General features: G+C 34.3%; 2 protein-coding genes across 3 annotated transcripts; both read right to left on the reverse strand.

Moving 5' to 3' along the window:
- Window positions 1–1,804: 1,804 nt before the first annotated feature.
- On the reverse strand, window positions 1,805–4,787 carry LOC107060994 (uncharacterized). Its single transcript, XM_015309639.1, has 4 exons — window positions 4,546–4,787; window positions 4,241–4,497; window positions 3,661–4,044; window positions 1,805–3,375 (listed from the first exon to the last, which is right to left on the reverse strand). Exons 1-4 carry the CDS (start codon window positions 4,785–4,787, stop codon window positions 1,805–1,807), a joined length of 2,454 nt encoding a protein of 817 aa, XP_015165125.1.
- Window positions 4,788–10,154: 5,367 nt separating this feature from the next.
- LOC102587499 (glycine-rich RNA-binding protein GRP1A) lies at window positions 10,155–11,197 on the reverse strand. 2 transcript variants are annotated; one of them, XM_015309657.1, is made up of 3 exons: window positions 10,974–11,165; window positions 10,523–10,688; window positions 10,155–10,486 (listed from the first exon to the last, which is right to left on the reverse strand). In XM_015309657.1, the coding sequence occupies exons 1-3, from the start codon at window positions 11,082–11,084 to the stop codon at window positions 10,314–10,316; spliced, it is 450 nt and encodes a 149-aa protein (XP_015165143.1). In that variant the 5' UTR covers window positions 11,085–11,165; the 3' UTR covers window positions 10,155–10,313. The 2 variants fall into 2 exon arrangements, with proteins under 2 accessions (XP_015165143.1, XP_006349599.1); XM_006349537.2 differs by having other exon boundaries at window positions 10,155–10,688; window positions 10,974–11,197.
- Window positions 11,198–16,499: the final 5,302 nt, after the last annotated feature.

A 16,499-nucleotide genomic window follows, 5' to 3' on the forward strand; every position in this document is an offset into this window, starting at 1 on the left:
TATGTACAGAGAAGAAAAATATCTTCTAATCAAGGTGACAGCTAAGACGTAACAAGTAACTTTCTAACTAACTTCCTTTAACACAGTAAGCTAACTAACTTCTTTATAACAAAAGGCATATAATATAATTAATTGAAAGCTGAAATTTAACTAATCTCAACACCCCCCCCCCCTCAAGTTGGAAGGGAGATGCTTCCAGAAAACTTGCGCAAAATAGCCGAGTGCTTGGGCCCAATGAGGCTTTTGGTTAAAATATCAGCCAGTTGTTCATTAGTGGGGATGTGGTGAAGGGTCACAAGTCCTTCCTGTAGTTTGTCTCGAACAAAATGACAATCAACTTCTATGTGCTTGGTTCTCTCATGAAACACAGGATTCTTTGCAATGTGGATGGTTGCTTGACTGTCACAAAAGACTGATATAGGTTGGGAAGGTTCTTCACCTAATTCACAAAGCAATCGTTCAATCCAAACTAACTCTCCAACTACTTTTCTTACAGCCCTGTATTCTGCCTCTGCAGAGGAGAGTGAAACAGTGGTTTGTTTCTTCGATTTCCAACTTATAGGACAATTCCCCATGAGTACTATGTATCCACTTACTGATCTTCTGGAATCAGGGCATGCAGCCCAGTCTGAGTCGCAATAAGCAGTGATGACATACTTAGGATCTTTGGAAAGATAAATCCCCAGTGTGGGATTGTTCTTTAGATACCTCAATACATGAACAGCAGCCTTCAAGTGAGGCTCTCTGGGTGTTTGCAAGAACTGGCTAAGATGTTGTACACTAAATGCAATGTCCAATCTAGTATTTGTGAGGAAATTCAACTTTCCCACTAATTTCTTATAGTATGTTGGATCAGTTAACAGGGTTCCTTCATGAGACTTCAATTTGACCACAGCATCAAGAGGAGAAGTAGTTGGATTATAGTGTAAGCAATCAAACTCTTTGAGTAAATCTGTGGTAAACTTCTTTTATGTGATGATCACCCCATCCTGCTTGTAGAGAATCTCCAATCCCAGAAAATAGTGGAGCTTTTCTAGGTCCTTAATTTTGAACTGGTCATGTAAAAAGGACTTCAGGGATATAATTTCATCTAGGTCAGTTCCTGTCAATATTATATCATCAACATACACTGCTACAAAAACCTTAGCTGACTTATTCTTCTTGTGGAACAATGAGTAATCACTAGTAGAATGTGAGTATCCTCTTGAATACAATGCATTTGCTAACTTTTCATATTATTGCCTACTAGCTTGTTTTAACCCATATAAAACTTATTGAGCTTGCAAACAAGCCCTTTCTGATTAACTTGCAACCCCTGTGGAAGGTCCATATACACTTCTTCATTTAAATCTCCATGTAGGAATGCATTATTCACATCCAACTGATATAGATCCCAGCCTTTCTTAGCAGCTAAACTGATCAGAACCCTTACAGTAGTCATCTTTACTACTGGAGAGAATGTCTCATTGTAATCAATGCCAGCTTGTTGAGTGTATCCCTTGACTACCAGTCTAGCTTTAAATCTCTCCACTGTTCCATCAGCCTTATGTTTTATCTTGTAGACCCATTTGCATCCAATTGTTCTCTTCCTTGCAGGTAAGTGAACTAAACTCCAGGTATTGTTAGCATGCAAAGCTTCAAATTCAAGTGTCATTGTTGATTGCCAAACAGAGCTCATGGTTGCCTCCTCATATGAGTTTGGCTCACTATCATGAAAAATATTTCTAACTAGCTACTGATTTTCAGTGTCAAAACTAGTGAGTGAAACATGTTGATAATTGGTCATGTTAGGAGGATGGTAAGATCATGACTGAGGTTGCAGATTGGGCAGATTATAGTTGTATTCATTTAGGTATTTTGGTACAGAATGTGTCCTACTTGATCTTCTAGGTGCATGAGGTTGTTGTTGTGAACTGGAAGTAGTAGAAATAGTGATATGTGGAGATATTTCTGGGCTATCTGATGGAATGGTTTCATTAACTGACGTCTCAATGTGTGGTAAATTGGCATTAATAGTATTATCTGTGACAGTAATTGAGTTGTTTTCATTCAAGTCATGAGCATTATTCAAAGTACTGTTTGTGCAGTTCGACAATTTAGAATTAACATCAAGACATCTCAGTACAGAATTAAAACTAGAATCAGGAAAAGAGACGGCAAAAGGGAAGATATTTTCATGAAATAGTACATCTCTTGAAATGTGTATTTGCTTGGTGCTTAGATCTAAAACCTTGTAACCCTTTGTGTTAAATGGATATCCAATGAAAACATGTGGAGTGGATTGAGGTTCAAACTTATCCTTGTGGGTTTTGAGAGTGGTAGGGAAACAAAGGCAGCCAAAGGATCTTAGATGTGAATATGTGGGTGGTCTTTGGTACAATACTTCAAAAGGAGTTTTGTTTTGGATGGCTATGGAAGGTAGTCTGTTTACTAGGTAGGTTGCAGTTAAAATGCACTTCCCCCAATAGCTCATAGAAAGTTTAGACTGATACAACAGACTTCTGGCAGTTTCAAGGAGGTATTTGTGTTTTCTTTCCACTACACCATTTTGTTGTGGTGTGTATGGGCATGTTCTTTGGTGTATGATTCCTTTGGCTTGCAGAAAAATAGTTGTTTCTTTGTTGACAAATTCCAAACCATTATCAGTTCTTATGGTTTTAATGGTGGTGCTAAACTGATTTTCTATTAGGGATGTAAAAGCTTTTATGGTTTGCAGGGTGTTGCTTTTGCTACTGATTAGTTGAGTCCAAGTTGACCTGCTGTAATCATTCACTATTGTGATGAAATATTTGTATTTGTTATATGTTGGTGTGTGGTATGGTCCCAATAAGTCTATGTGGAGAAGATCAAAAATCTTTGTAGAAGAAGGTGTTGAGTTGGATGGAAAGGGCATTCTTGCTTGTCTTGCCATGGGGCAGACATTGCATAAAAATGGTAGTTTGGGTGAAAATTTAACAGGTATGGTGTGGATACCTCTCATCTTAACAAAAGGAACATGTCCTAGTCTAGTGTGCCACAAGTAATCTACATTATTTTCATGAGATGTACACAATGAAAAAGACTTGGTAGGTTCAGGACAATCAACATGAATAACAGAGGAATTTATATCACAACAAGCTGCTTTATTTCTTGGAATGACAGATGTTACAGAAGAGGGAATATGATGTAAAGCTTGCTTATTTGAAGCATGTAAAGAAGAGCAATTAGGGACTGAAGTAGATGAGGTGATAACAGTAGGACATCTTGAGTAGAAGAAGTAAAGGCCATTCCTTGCTCTACCAATCACCAGAGGGCTCTTCAGTGAAGGGCCCTGCAAGGAACATGAGATATCATTGAAACTTATTACACTCTTAAGGTCAGATGCCAAACAATGCACTGATATTAGATTAAATTTGAAAGTAGGAATAAACAGCACATTGTATAAAGTCACTGTTTAATTTAAACAGGCATCCCCAATTTCTGTCACTTTAACTCTATAGCCATTAGGTAATGTTATTAGGAAAGGGTAAGGCAAAGGTCTCATGTTTGTAAGTAAACTTTTATTGAAAGTCATATGGTTTGAGGCTCCAGAATCAATGATCCAGGATTCAGCAGTTAATTTGAAACAATTACATGAGAGGTTACCAACTTCAGTTATAGAAGAATGACATGCCAAGATACCTGCAAAGCTCGCAGCTCTACTCATGATGTTGTCCAAAGTGTCCTTGGTACTGCTAGATGGTCCCTGCACCTGAACGCTTTCAAGCAATCTCACCAGGTGATCATATTGGTCCTTGGTTAAGCTTTGAGTTCCCTGATCTTGGTCCATTGGTGCATCGCAGTTGGCGTGAGCAGATGCTGCTGATCCAGAATTCCTTCCCCTAGTGAACTTGAAGTTTTGGGGAAAACCATGCAACCTGTAACACTTTTCTTCTGTGTGTCCAGCTTTCTTACAATAATCACAGAACAAATTTTCTCTGTTGATGTCAGGAAAATGATAAGTCTGGTTGACATGTTGAGATTGATTTGGAGGACCTCTATACACATTTCCATTTGGCTCTTGTTCTGAGAGTAATTAGTTCTGAAATTTCCCCTTCCAGAATTAGCATTAAGTGACGTAGAAGCTCCAGAACTAGCACTAAGTGAGGTGGAGGCTAAACTCATGCGAGTGGATGATTTCACTTCTCGTTGTTTCTCCTCTTGTACTAAAATTGAGAAGGCTTGTGCCATAGTTGCAGTGGGTTCATCATAAGAATACTACCTCGCACTATAGTGTAGACCTCGTTAAGTCCCATCAGAAACTGGATAAGCTTTCGATCCTGCTCCGCTTTATGCATCTTGGTTTTACCACCACAAGTGCACAGGCATGTACATTGAGTATTGGGATCCAGAGTGTTAAGCTCTTCCCAGAGTCTTCGAAGCATGGAGTAGTACCCTGTAATGTCCAGATTTTCTTGGGCGAGATCATTGATCTCCTGTTGGAGTTGATAGAGTTTCGCGCCGTTGGTTTGGTCATACCTATCTTATAGTTCCTCCCACAATTCCTTTGCATTGTTGACGTACTACAGGCTGTCAGCTAAATCCTTTGATAGAGAATTGAGAATCCACGATGTGACCATGTCATCGCAACGTTCCCACTGAGCGAATGTGGGTGAATTTGCAGCTGGTTTCTGAATTTTGCCATTGATGAAACCTACTTTGTTTTTCACAGATATAGCGTGAAGAACACCGCGTCGCCAGGACCTGTAACCAGTCCCGTCGAAGAGCACCAAAATGATGGCAGATCCAGCACTTTTCGATGGATGCATGTACAGCGGTTGACTGGAATCGATGACTTGGTGAATTGGGATCTAAGGGATCTGAGGAGCATCTGCGTTTTGATCCATGAGATTGAAAGAGATTGATGAGGTTGAGCAAAATTTCTGAGACCTAAGTACAGAATCAAAGAAACGAGAAGAAGAGGAGCGAGAATTCATAAGTGAAATAAAGAAGAAAATGAATCAGTGAAACAGCAACAATGAAGAACTGAATGAGGTGATGCGGAAGACGAAGAAAAGATCAGTGCCTAAAGCTCTGATACCATGTTAGAATTGTGCACAGATAATCAACAATTGAAAACCTCTATTGATGGAGCTGGAAGTAGCATGAAGAGACGATTGAGATTTGTAATTTGGGGAAATGAAAAATTAACTTCTATTCCACTTTCTTCAAGTATTTATACATGTATGTACAGAGAAGAAAAATATCTTCTAATCAAGGTGATAGCTAAGACGTAACAAGTAACTTTCTAACTAACTTCCTTTAACACAGTAAGCTAACTAACTTCTTTATAACAAAAGGCATATAATATAATTAATTGAAAGCTGAAATTTAACTAATCTCAACTGCCACCATCGTCAACATACCCCTTTTCCATCTATTCCTGCATTCTTTTCTTTTTCCAGCATCATTCCGTCATCATCAATATCGTCGTTGTTTTCTTTATTGAAAAAGCATTAATTAAAGAAATAAAAATCAAATTGAGTCAAAAATAATTCCGGCGAAACTCCATTTTTCTAACAAGACTAATATGAATCTGAAATTATTTTCTTTGAAATCGTTAAAGAATTCAAATTATTTTCTTTGAAATCGTTATTTTCTTGATTGTTGTTCGAAAAAAAGAATGAGATTGAGAAAAATGTCTACTACAATATTGAATTAGAATAAAGGAGAGGAGGTAGGTGTACGATTATCGGAGTGTGCGGTTTTAGCCGGAGGCCGCTGTGTGTGTTTCGGGAAAGAAGAAAATGAGGAAGAATGGAAGTCGGGGGTGGGTCGGTGCCTAGTATGTTTTGGCGAAGAAGAAGAAGCGGAGAAAAGTATCTCTTTTTCTTGTTTTGGCTGAAAACAAATTTTTATTTTATTTTATTTTTAATATATATTCTAATTATTATTATGGGCCCAATGCCACATGTCCTTTTCTGATTAGTTACTATGCCACATCACCGAGAAGGTATAACACACAATTTCTATTTTTAGTTGATTGTCAAAAAATGTTTAATAGGTAATTTTTTTTACTAATAAAAGTGTTCAATTGAAATAAGTCTAAGATGAGGTGTCCATGTGAAATCTACGGACAACTTTAGTGGTTACAGATGACTTAAGCCAATCATATATATATATATAAAGGAGGATCATAGAGGAGGTGATGTGGCTCCTCTCTATGACCTCCATTCCTATTTATCTATTCTCTTCTATTTTTGGACTTTTTATGTTTGTTTTTTTATTTATCTTATTTCTAATTGCATTAATCAATTAATGAAGAAACAAAATTGAAAATTTCTAATGGAGCAGTTAGTGAGGAAACACTATCTGTTAGAGACATCTATTAGAATTAAAACACACTTAAATCAAATAAATGGGAGATGAAAAGACCATCCTTTCATACACCTTCTCCTCTTCTTCTAACTGTTTGACAGGTTATTAAAAGTACCAAAATAGGTTTTGGTCTTATATTTCAACTCATATAGTATACGTACTAAGATACATAGCAAAGGTATCTTCTTCTTTTATCTTCTTATAATTTGGCCTCTACATTGACTAATTCGTTGTGTCATAATTGTTTCATGTTGTTTTACTTTACATTTTTTTCAAGATTATCCTTTTTTATACATGGTTAACTTTTTAGAGAATTTCTCTATGTAGTTGAGATCCTTCTCTTTTTTCTCTCCCAGTAGTACTTTTGGACGTATATGTTGCATTTGGTGAGTGTGAATGATGGGTGAGGATTGAGGACTGAGGAGGAGAGGTAAGAAAGGAAATACAATTATAAGGAAAATAAAAGGATAGAAAATTGAATGATAGATTTATGCATGTATCCATATGTATAAACACTCTCACTTTCAATCCAAAAGTTGATAGTTGAGTCACAACAGAGCAAAAAGGATGGGTACTACTAGGGAGAAGTAAAAAAATATTAGATCATAATTGACAATATTTCTTATTTATTCTTTATATTTGTGTGCATATTTCTCATAAACATCATCTCATATGGTAAATCTAGCACTTCTATTTTCTTGCTATCACGTATTTATACGTTTAAATAGTTTCTGCATTATAGAGTATCTATAATTAAGTAGTGTCTTCTATTTGATTTATAAAGGAAGTCGAGTCCTTTATGATCCACAAGTATGTACCTAAATAGTGTAGAGAAGTTGACTCCTATTCTTGGTCCTTAAACAATTACATAACCATTTTTACCAGAAAAATTGTTATCATTTTAATATATTTTTCTTATTCAAGTTCAAATATATGTTAATCAAGTGAGTTACGTTATTGTGTAACTGTAATATTTGTCACATTGTCAAGCAGATTTATATGAGAAATAATTAAAGAATCATGAACATATATGTACTTTCGTTTTTCATTGTAATGAGTATTAAAATCCGTGCTGCAATCTAATACATATATCTGTGTTGATAGTTTATTGTTTCTATATTCACTATGAATTAAATTTATTGAAAATTTGTATGTGATATATTTACTCGGCGAAATGGTCCAATGGACCCTTGTACTTGTATGAGTTTGTATTCTAAACCCTTCTACTTAATCATTTGCCTATTACACTCTTAAACTCAATTAAAATAAAATTTTTGAACACCTCCAGCCAGGTGTGTAGTTCACTCTCCCTAACATAAATGACATGTCATATCCACATCATATATGTTAATGCCATGTCATAATTATTTTTAAATTATTAACTAAAAAATACTTAAATAAAAGATAAAAATAATAAGTTTTATGTTTTAAAATAAACAAAATAGTTATTTCTCTCACTTTTCCTCCACCTCCCTCAACCCACAACCACCAAAATTTTCCTCCACCTCCCTCTACCAACAACCACCAAACGCAGAGACAAAAATGAAACCCAAAATTGATCTCTCAAATTATCTAGTGAGACATAGCTTATTATCCGAATTGAATCACTTTCCTTCTTCCTTTAACTTCAATTTCAATTGATAATTTGGGCAAGCTACTACAGATCGAGTAAATACAACATACAAAAATCAAATTTTTTTTCATTGATAGTTTTCGCCTAAAATGCTTAAGCTACACAAATTCCACTTCTACAACATAATTGAACACTCTTAAATTGTTATGGTGCTATATAGACTAACAAAACAATCTCCCTTCTCTTAATTTTTTTCCTCTTTGAAAAATGAGTATGAAGCTCAGAAAGCACAAGTCAAACCCAAATCTCAAAACTAATATGAGCAAACAACGTTTTCTTAATATTGGATTTTATGGTTGATTTTTAAGGCTCGAACAATAAGACCACGCACAATCAAACCCAGATCTCAATATAGAAAAAAGAAATTTATGGATAGAATGGGAGAAGCAAGCCATCGGAGCAAAATCGCCACCAAAGCAAAATTATCACATAACCACCATAGAAGACCCATAACCATCGGAGCAAAATCAGCCTTCTTGTTCAACATCTGAAACTCTCATTGACTTTGCTATAACTCACCAAAACACCTAATCATTAACGGAGGTTCAATGGACAGAATGGGTAGAGATGCAAATGAAAACGCCGACGTCGCAAGAGCCTCCAAGATCTGTGTCATTTTCTCAAAACATCGCGAGCAAAGGGAGAAGAAAAGGGAGGGGTTGGGAACCTTAATTTGTTTTTTCCTTTTTATTATTTATTTATTTTTAAAGCAAATTAATTGCTTTTACTCGCCTTTTTATGTGTGATACCACGCACTATAATTGAGTCAGCAAAATAAATGTCACATAAGCTTGATCAATGATCAAAGGGCTTAAAAATCTCATTTTAATTGAATTTAAGGATTCAGTTGGCAAAAGATTAAGTAGAAGGGTCTACAATACAAACTCATACAAATACAAGGATCCATCAGACCATTTCGCCTATTTAGTCGGACAAAGTGTGGTAATAGAAATGGTAGAGTTGCCACATTTTTATGGACAATTATCTTAATTATTTATCAATTTTTTTCTCTCTTTGTTTTTGTTGACTTTTCTTTTATTTTAAAAAGTAATCTCTGTTAGCTAGCTCACACAGGTTCATCTTCATAAATTCTGCTCTGATTAGTATTTATAATAATATTCAAATCTTCCATTGTCATAACTCTCAATTATTTAATAATTAATATACAAATTTATGGCATTTTAAAAGTACCACAAAAAGGTCATTCCATTGGGCATAAATTCGAAAACAAGAACTCTTTCTCGGTCATTAAATAAAATCTCAATGGGGCAACTATGTTACTCATTAAATAAAATCTCAATGGGGCAACTATATGTAACATGGAAAGTTATGCTTCGTCGATAAATTCTTTTTTATTTGCTTACTTACTCGAACTTATAACCCTTTTCGCAATAAGACGACCATTGAGGTTACTTTATAGACTCCTTCATAACCTCGCCTAGTTTGAATTTCAATTCTAAAGTGAGTTGGTCATTTTTTTAATAACAATAAAAATGCTTATATACTTATTAAGAATAATTTTTGAAAATAACTGAGTAAATTCGTAGGTGCAATTATTGATACAATATTTTGATTATTTTGGGAAAGAAGTAATAGTTATTGATTTTAGAGGAATTGAATAATTAAACAAGGGTAAAGAAATGCAAATAAGTGTAAAATGAAGGATAATCGAAAATAATATAAAGATAAATACAAAAAAGAATGAGATTACACTCGAAAAGATTATTGAAGTAAAAAAACAATGTGAAAAAAAAGATACCCACTAAGAAGGGTAGATAATCAAGAAACATAACAAAAAGGAAAACAGAAAATTTTAAAATATCATTAATGCAACAAAAGATATTATTTTCATGGTAATGACTAATGAGAATATGATCAAGCAAAAATATTTTTAAAAAAAAATTAAATTTCTAAATTTTATAACTTGGAAATCTTAAGAAAAATAATCACGATGAAAGGGTTAAAATTGTACGCCTAGTTGTTAAATATAAGAAAAATAAGCATAAAAACAAACATAAATAGTACTCCCAACTACCTTAAATATACAAGCTTCGATAAATTAAAGTAATTAATAGTTCGAAAATTCTTTGAGAAAGAGTTTCTCAACATGCTCAGTCAGAGGGAGAGAATAAAAGTAAAATTAATCGAAAGTAAACCAGAATTAAACTTGGAAGGGCAAAAGAAATATGACGCAAACTGTCATTTACTAGATTCGCTTGGAACTTTGCAAAATACAGATTCACAGTATCTTATCAAACCAAATATAAGGAACAATAACTTAAAACCACACTTAGCAGTATGGAACTTCTCACCTAAACCATAGGCCTAATTCAGAGCTATCAAACTAATAACGGGCACCACCGCCATATCCACCACCACCGTAACCTCCTCCGCCACCACCTTCACGTCGGCCACCTCCATAGCCGCCACCACCACCTCCTTCACGTCTGCCACCTCCATAGCCGCCACCGCCGCCGCCTCCGTAGCCGCCACCTCCTCCGTAACCGCCGCCACCACCTTCACGGCGTCTGCCACCACCGAAACCGCCACCACCACCACCACCACCACTTCCACGGGCCTGGGCTTCGTTAACAGTGATGTTACGGCCATCAAGCTCCGAACCGTTCATCCCTGAGATTGCTTCCTTCATGGATTTTTCATCCTTGAAGGTAACAAAGCCAAATCCTCTAGATCTACCAGTTTCTCGGTCGTTAATGATCTGGAAAAAAAAATCAAAAACAATTCAGATCTAATAGATCTACAAGGTGAAAAACAAAAATAGTAAAACTGAAACTTAAAACCGATCTATCTTTCTTCATCTCTTGACAAAAAGAGAAGGAAGACGGAACATACCGTCTCAAGGAATGGTATAACAGTATAAACAGAGTAACAGTAACAGATGAATCAAGTAAACCAGAGATAGAGATAGTAATCAGTAACAGAAGGTCATCAACGAAACCAAAAAATGGGCTCGGATCTGATTTCTGCTCTGCGACAAACGGACCTTCGAGTCGACTACTTCGCCATAGGTAGAGAAAGCATCGCTAAGTGTTCGATCGGTGGTGGCCCATGCGAGCCCACCGACGAAGCAACTGTACTCAACTTCGGCAGCCATTAAACTAAACTGAGAAACTAGAGAAGAAAAACCCTAATGAAAATATCAGAAATGAGAGATGCGGTGAAAGTTAAGCAGAAAAGCCCATATTTTATAGGCGGCAGAGGATATGGTGTCCATGGGCTTTTAAGTAATTGGGCTTAGGGTCTAAGATATTTTGCCAAAGAAAATGTCCAAATCATCCCTAAGTCATCACTTTTCTTTGACTAATATAAAAATAATTTGATCATTGATTAGAGTTATACAGACTTTAATTATAATAAAAACTTTATGAATAAGCCATAAAATAAGCCACTCCTTATCTTTGACTAAGGAAGATGTGATCGTTGACTAGAGTTATGCAGATTTTAATAATAAAAATAATTATAAGAATTAAGGCATAAAATAAGTTAATGTGGTGTTTTTCTATGTTAAATATTACTCCTATTTATTTACTTTTCAATTTTTTCAAATTATCTTTTATATTTTAAATCTAAATAGTCTTCAGAAAATGAGGAATTCATATTTTGGCTATTTCTTCATTATTACTTTTACTTGGCGAGCAGACGTGTACAATACGTATTAATAGACTAATTAAAAATAGGGATAAGGGTCTGAAAAATACCTCAACTTTGGTCGGATTTGTTGTTGCGATATTAAACTTTCATGAGCACCTATTACCTCCCCAGACTATTTAATACCATATTTTAAACATATATATTTGCCCACGTGGACATAAAAAATAATGCAAAATTATAAATAGTAATGTGTCCACGTGGGCACATATATACCTTTAAAATATACTATTAAATAATTCAGGGGGTAAAAAATACGGTATTAAATAGTCTAAGGAGGTAATAGGTCCTCACGAAAATTAGTATCGCAATAGCAAATTCGACCAAAGTTGGGATATTTTTCAGACATTTATCCCTTAAAAATATAAAAATTAAGGTGAGAATGTTAATAAGATCAGATGTAATCATAATCAAGTGGGATAAAGAAATATTAACACCTTATCTTCTAATAAAATACATCTAGATTCACCTTCTTCATTTTTCATTTAATAATGATATGAATGGTATTGATTCTTATAAACAATAAATATTTTGAGGGGGGGAAAAGAAGAATAATATCAAATTATGGGTAAAAACATGCTCAAATTACGTATAGTTAAAAATGACAAAATGAAGGACTTTCATAAAAGAAAATGAATTAGGCGTCTGAATCTAAAATTTAATTCAGTATCATACTTATTGATAAAATAAATATTACTTTCAAATTTTTAGTTTGAGTTTTTACCATTTTGAAATTTCAAAGTCAAACCAATATTCACGTACGAGTCAAAATATATTGAAGAATCCTTTTTCAAATTAATTAAATTAAAAATATATATAGGTTAATTATTACGATTATTTTTCTATAAAAATATATCATACTATTAAATAACTCAAATAAGGAAAAACAATTAATGCACAATATTTAGTAGGATTTAAAAATGGAAAAAATTACTTGAATTGGTACCTTTTAATAAATAATTATTGATTTTAGCGATACTTTTTATTTATTACCATTTATAGCAATACATAGCAAAATCTGCAATATATATTAAAAGTGAATTATGCATGCAATATATGTATTATAACTATTTTTTATATATATTATGCTTGTTTAGTAAGAAATTAATACTTTGTATTATAAGTGAATTAAAATGTGTGATAAATGTATATCCATCAATAAAACTTGTATTATATGTGAATAATAAATTGCTCTTTGTAATATGTGTTGACACCCAATTTTGGGTTTTCACAATATATATTAATCATCGAGTTTCTTCAATTTCGAACGATTTGAAATAATTAGTTTTATAACATTCAAAATATTTTTCAAGTTATTTTAAAGTAATTTTAGTCGCTTTTATAATTTTTAAGCAATATATATTTTTTATATAATTTTGTATATAATTAGTATATTTTATAAATATTTCGAAAATCATCTCAAAAAGATTTTAATTTTAGTAAGTATTTTATTAAATTAGTTTAGTTTAAAATTATGATTGTAATTTTGAATCATTAGTTTACAATTAAGTTAATTATTTTATTTCGTTAAGATTAAGAAGCTCTTTAACTAATTAATATTAATTCGTCTTATTTAAGATTTAGCTGAATTTGTTAATTTAACTCAATTTGGCTATTTCTTAAACTCCAAGATCTGACCCATCTTTGACCTCACCTTAAACCCATTTAGAAACCAAAGTTGGGCCATTCATTCAAAATTCCAGCAGCCCACTTCTTCAGCTTTCCAGTTCCAGCAGCCCAATCCCTATTATCCTCCAGACCTATCCAAATCCCAACCCACTCTTTCTATTCCCAATTCCCCTAACTCGACCCAATTCATTTACTCCTAAAAGAGACCAAGCAACGTGACTAACAACACAGTAGCAGCTCACTACAACGTTCACAACAAACAAGGCAGCATGTACAATTTCCAGAAACAACAACGGCGTCTTCACGCCAATAGACGAAAAACAGCAAGCAGGTTCACGGTGTGAGCAAGATGTGTGCTCAGTACCAATTTTGTTGTCGTCTTCTTTGCATCCCTCACCGATAGTACTGTTTCAGCCGTGATTTTCAGCAAAAAACATCTGATATAGCAGCGCAGGACCGTCCTTGGGGTTGTGAGATCGCTCCACGTCGCGCCCAAGGACATTGGAACCGATCTGAGGCGTCCATCTCCCCTTTCATCTATCGGAATTGGTTGAAATTCCAGTAAAAGGGTGTTTCCCCTGAATTGTGAAAGGATTGGGAGTTTGAATTTCGAATTGGTCCCTTGTCTTATTCAGTTTTCACTGTTTCCCCCAAAAGATTGGAACCCTAATTTTACCTATAAATATTCTCTTCCTCTTCATTGAAAAAGGCTGGATTTTTCTAGGAACAATCACTTTTATACTCAAGAAATTTTAGACGTTTTTCTCTAATCCTAAGTTGTCAGAAAAATTTTGTTCGAGTTTGGTATGCTTTACTTGGTTGGCTGCACGAGATTAAACTCGTGTTTGAGGTCATGGAAGCTTGTTGCTCCTCTGCTCGTTGTTCCTCGTTTGCTGTCGCGGAAAAGGTGAATCTTCTTTTAAATTTTAACTCATTTTGGATTGATGTTTTTTTTTTTGTGAACTGAAGTGGCCTGCTGATTCTTCTTCTTCGTCCTCGATTGTTTCTGTCCTTCGTGATTTGTTGTTGATGGTTTAATGAAAGTTTGTTGTTTGGTTTTAAATGGGGTGTTTTAGTTGATTAGTGTATGAAGTGTATCCTTCATGTGAGTTAATCATCTTTAAACATCTATGAAAATTGTGAGTAGAACCATGAGTTTATTGATTTTGTCTTATGAGGTTCAAATGCCATTTGTTTGCTGCTGGATTTGTTAGTGAAGTATTTCGAGAGTTGTCATGTTTGATCTTTAGAACTGGTTATTTGAGGTTTTGATCTAAATAGGTATGTGTGGTCAACGTGTATTTTGAAACTGTTTTCTACCCTAAAAATTGCTACTCTTCTCGTTTATTTTCCAAGTTTTCATGGCTGCATTTTGTTTAGTTTTCAAACTATTTTATTCGTCTTAGTCTATTATAATTTTTTGTGACTATGCATTATTGCTTCGCACTCGACGTCTTATTCTTCATTCTCTCATCTTAAGTAGGATGAATGAACTAATATGCCAAATATTTGGAGTTCAAGTGTTGTGTTTGCGACTGTTTGAAGTTCATATGTTGCATTTTCTGCTCGTTTAAATGATTTTATGGTTCCAAGATGATTTTAAGTTTGGTTTCTATCATGAATATGTCACTGAATCAGTTCATTTTGGTTACATGTTGCTCTGTCTTCGAGTATTTTTTTATTTTTTTATTCTTTTTTGGTTTGTTTTGTTAGTATTGTTGTTCATATGGAAATGGAATATCAAACTAGTTAATGGGGGTGATTGTCTGTTACATTATTCATCGTAGGTACTTTGGTTTGTTTTCCTCTATCTGTTGAATCTTCATAATCAGCTTTAGTCTAGATTTTCCTTGCTTTCGACATGATCATAATAGGCTGTCCAAATGACTTTCTTGTCTAAGTTTCGATTCAAGGGTCTTGTACTTGTTTTCACCCTGGTCTTCTCTATGTTTTTAGCTCATTTATGTTATATCCCTGTATGTTTCCATAGCACTTATAAATGAGTTAATTTTATAGGATTGGTTTGATGTATTTTTGCTTCCCTAAAATGATTTGGGTGCTTTAAATTTTAAATTCTAGTGACTAAGTTTTAAGGCTAATCATATTTCTTTGAGATTTGCATCAGTTAGCTATTATTCCTCTGTTTTGGGTGGAAGTTTAAGTGACAACAACTCTTTCTCATGCCTATTGTTTTGCTCATGGTCAAATGCTTAAGATTGTTCTATTAACACATGGATTTATTATTATCTTTGCTTAGCTTTGTGCCGCATCTTAAGCCTAATGACATATATTCCTACAATTCACTATATTTTTTATTAATAGTTGCCTCCTTATCATTTGTCTTCATCTAGATAGTTAGGCATAAACCCATTACTCATTTGGTCATTGCTAGTCTAATTGCCTATCTGTAATCATCTTTCTAGTGTTTTATCTTATCATATGGATGTTAGTTTAATTCTAGGAGAAAGGATTTTTTTTTTGAACATTGTATAAGCTCCTTTGTCACCTTTGCATAACATCGGTACAGTGAACTATTCATATGCATCTCTTCGCCTCATTTCTATTTTATGTGTCTTGTTTGTATTATATGGATTTGAAGCATGCCCCAATTGCTAATTTCTTGTTTTGTTCTTTTCTATGCATGAACTGGATTCCCCTCGAGTCCTTGGAGACTCATTTTCCCTACATTTCGTTGATTGGGCCTTAGAGGTCCAATTTTATGTTCTATTGAGTCGATCGAGTTTTGGAGTTGACATATAGGTTGAAGGCGTTAAATAGGAGCTAGAAAAGTGAATTTCCATATCCAAAGGAGGTTTAAAGGCTAGTTGTATACATGCAGTATACATTTTGTATACATGATATACGGCCCCCAAAAAATACAGTGATACATGTTCAAGGACGAAATACAGGTCAAAAGTTGATATACAGGAAAAATGCAGAAATACAAACCTAAAATACGGCCCGTATACAACTGTATACATAAATCCTATACACAGATTTTTTGAAGGCAAATAGGCTCAAAAGCCTTAAACAATTTCTAGCAGGTCCAGGTAGCTGAAAATGGGCCCAAAGACCCAATGAAATGAGTACCAACAGCTATCTTGGTGAAAATGGGCCAAAAATCCATCACTTTAGGCCTGACATTAGTATTAGGACAAGTGCATCAAGATTTGGAATTTGGGAAAGGCCCAAATTCAATATTTCTCTCCCTCTTTATTTATTTGTTATAATG

Source organism: Solanum tuberosum, unplaced genomic scaffold (assembly GCF_000226075.1).
Source record: "Solanum tuberosum cultivar DM 1-3 516 R44 unplaced genomic scaffold, SolTub_3.0 scf00112, whole genome shotgun sequence".
Classification (NCBI taxonomy): domain Eukaryota; kingdom Viridiplantae; phylum Streptophyta; class Magnoliopsida; order Solanales; family Solanaceae; genus Solanum; species Solanum tuberosum.

Bases quoted from the DNA above. Each gene is read 5' to 3' on its own strand.
- LOC102587499 (XM_006349537.2), bottom strand. From the start codon at position 11,084: ATGGCTGCCGAAGTTGAGTACAGTTGCTTCGTCGGTGGGCTCGCATGG. The intron at 10,689-10,973 runs GTCCGTTTGTCG...TTTTTTTTCCAG, and splicing joins GCGAAGTAGTCGACTCGAAG to ATCATTAACGACCGAGAAAC.
- LOC107060994 (XM_015309639.1), bottom strand. From the start codon at position 4,787: ATGCATCCATCGAAAAGTGCTGGATCTGCCATCATTTTGGTGCTCTTC. The intron at 4,498-4,545 runs GTAGTACGTCAA...ACTATAAGATAG, and splicing joins AAGGATTTAGCTGACAGCCT to GTATGACCAAACCAACGGCG. The intron at 3,376-3,660 runs GTATCTTGGCAT...ATCTAATATCAG, and splicing joins TAGAGCTGCGAGCTTTGCAG to TGCATTGTTTGGCATCTGAC.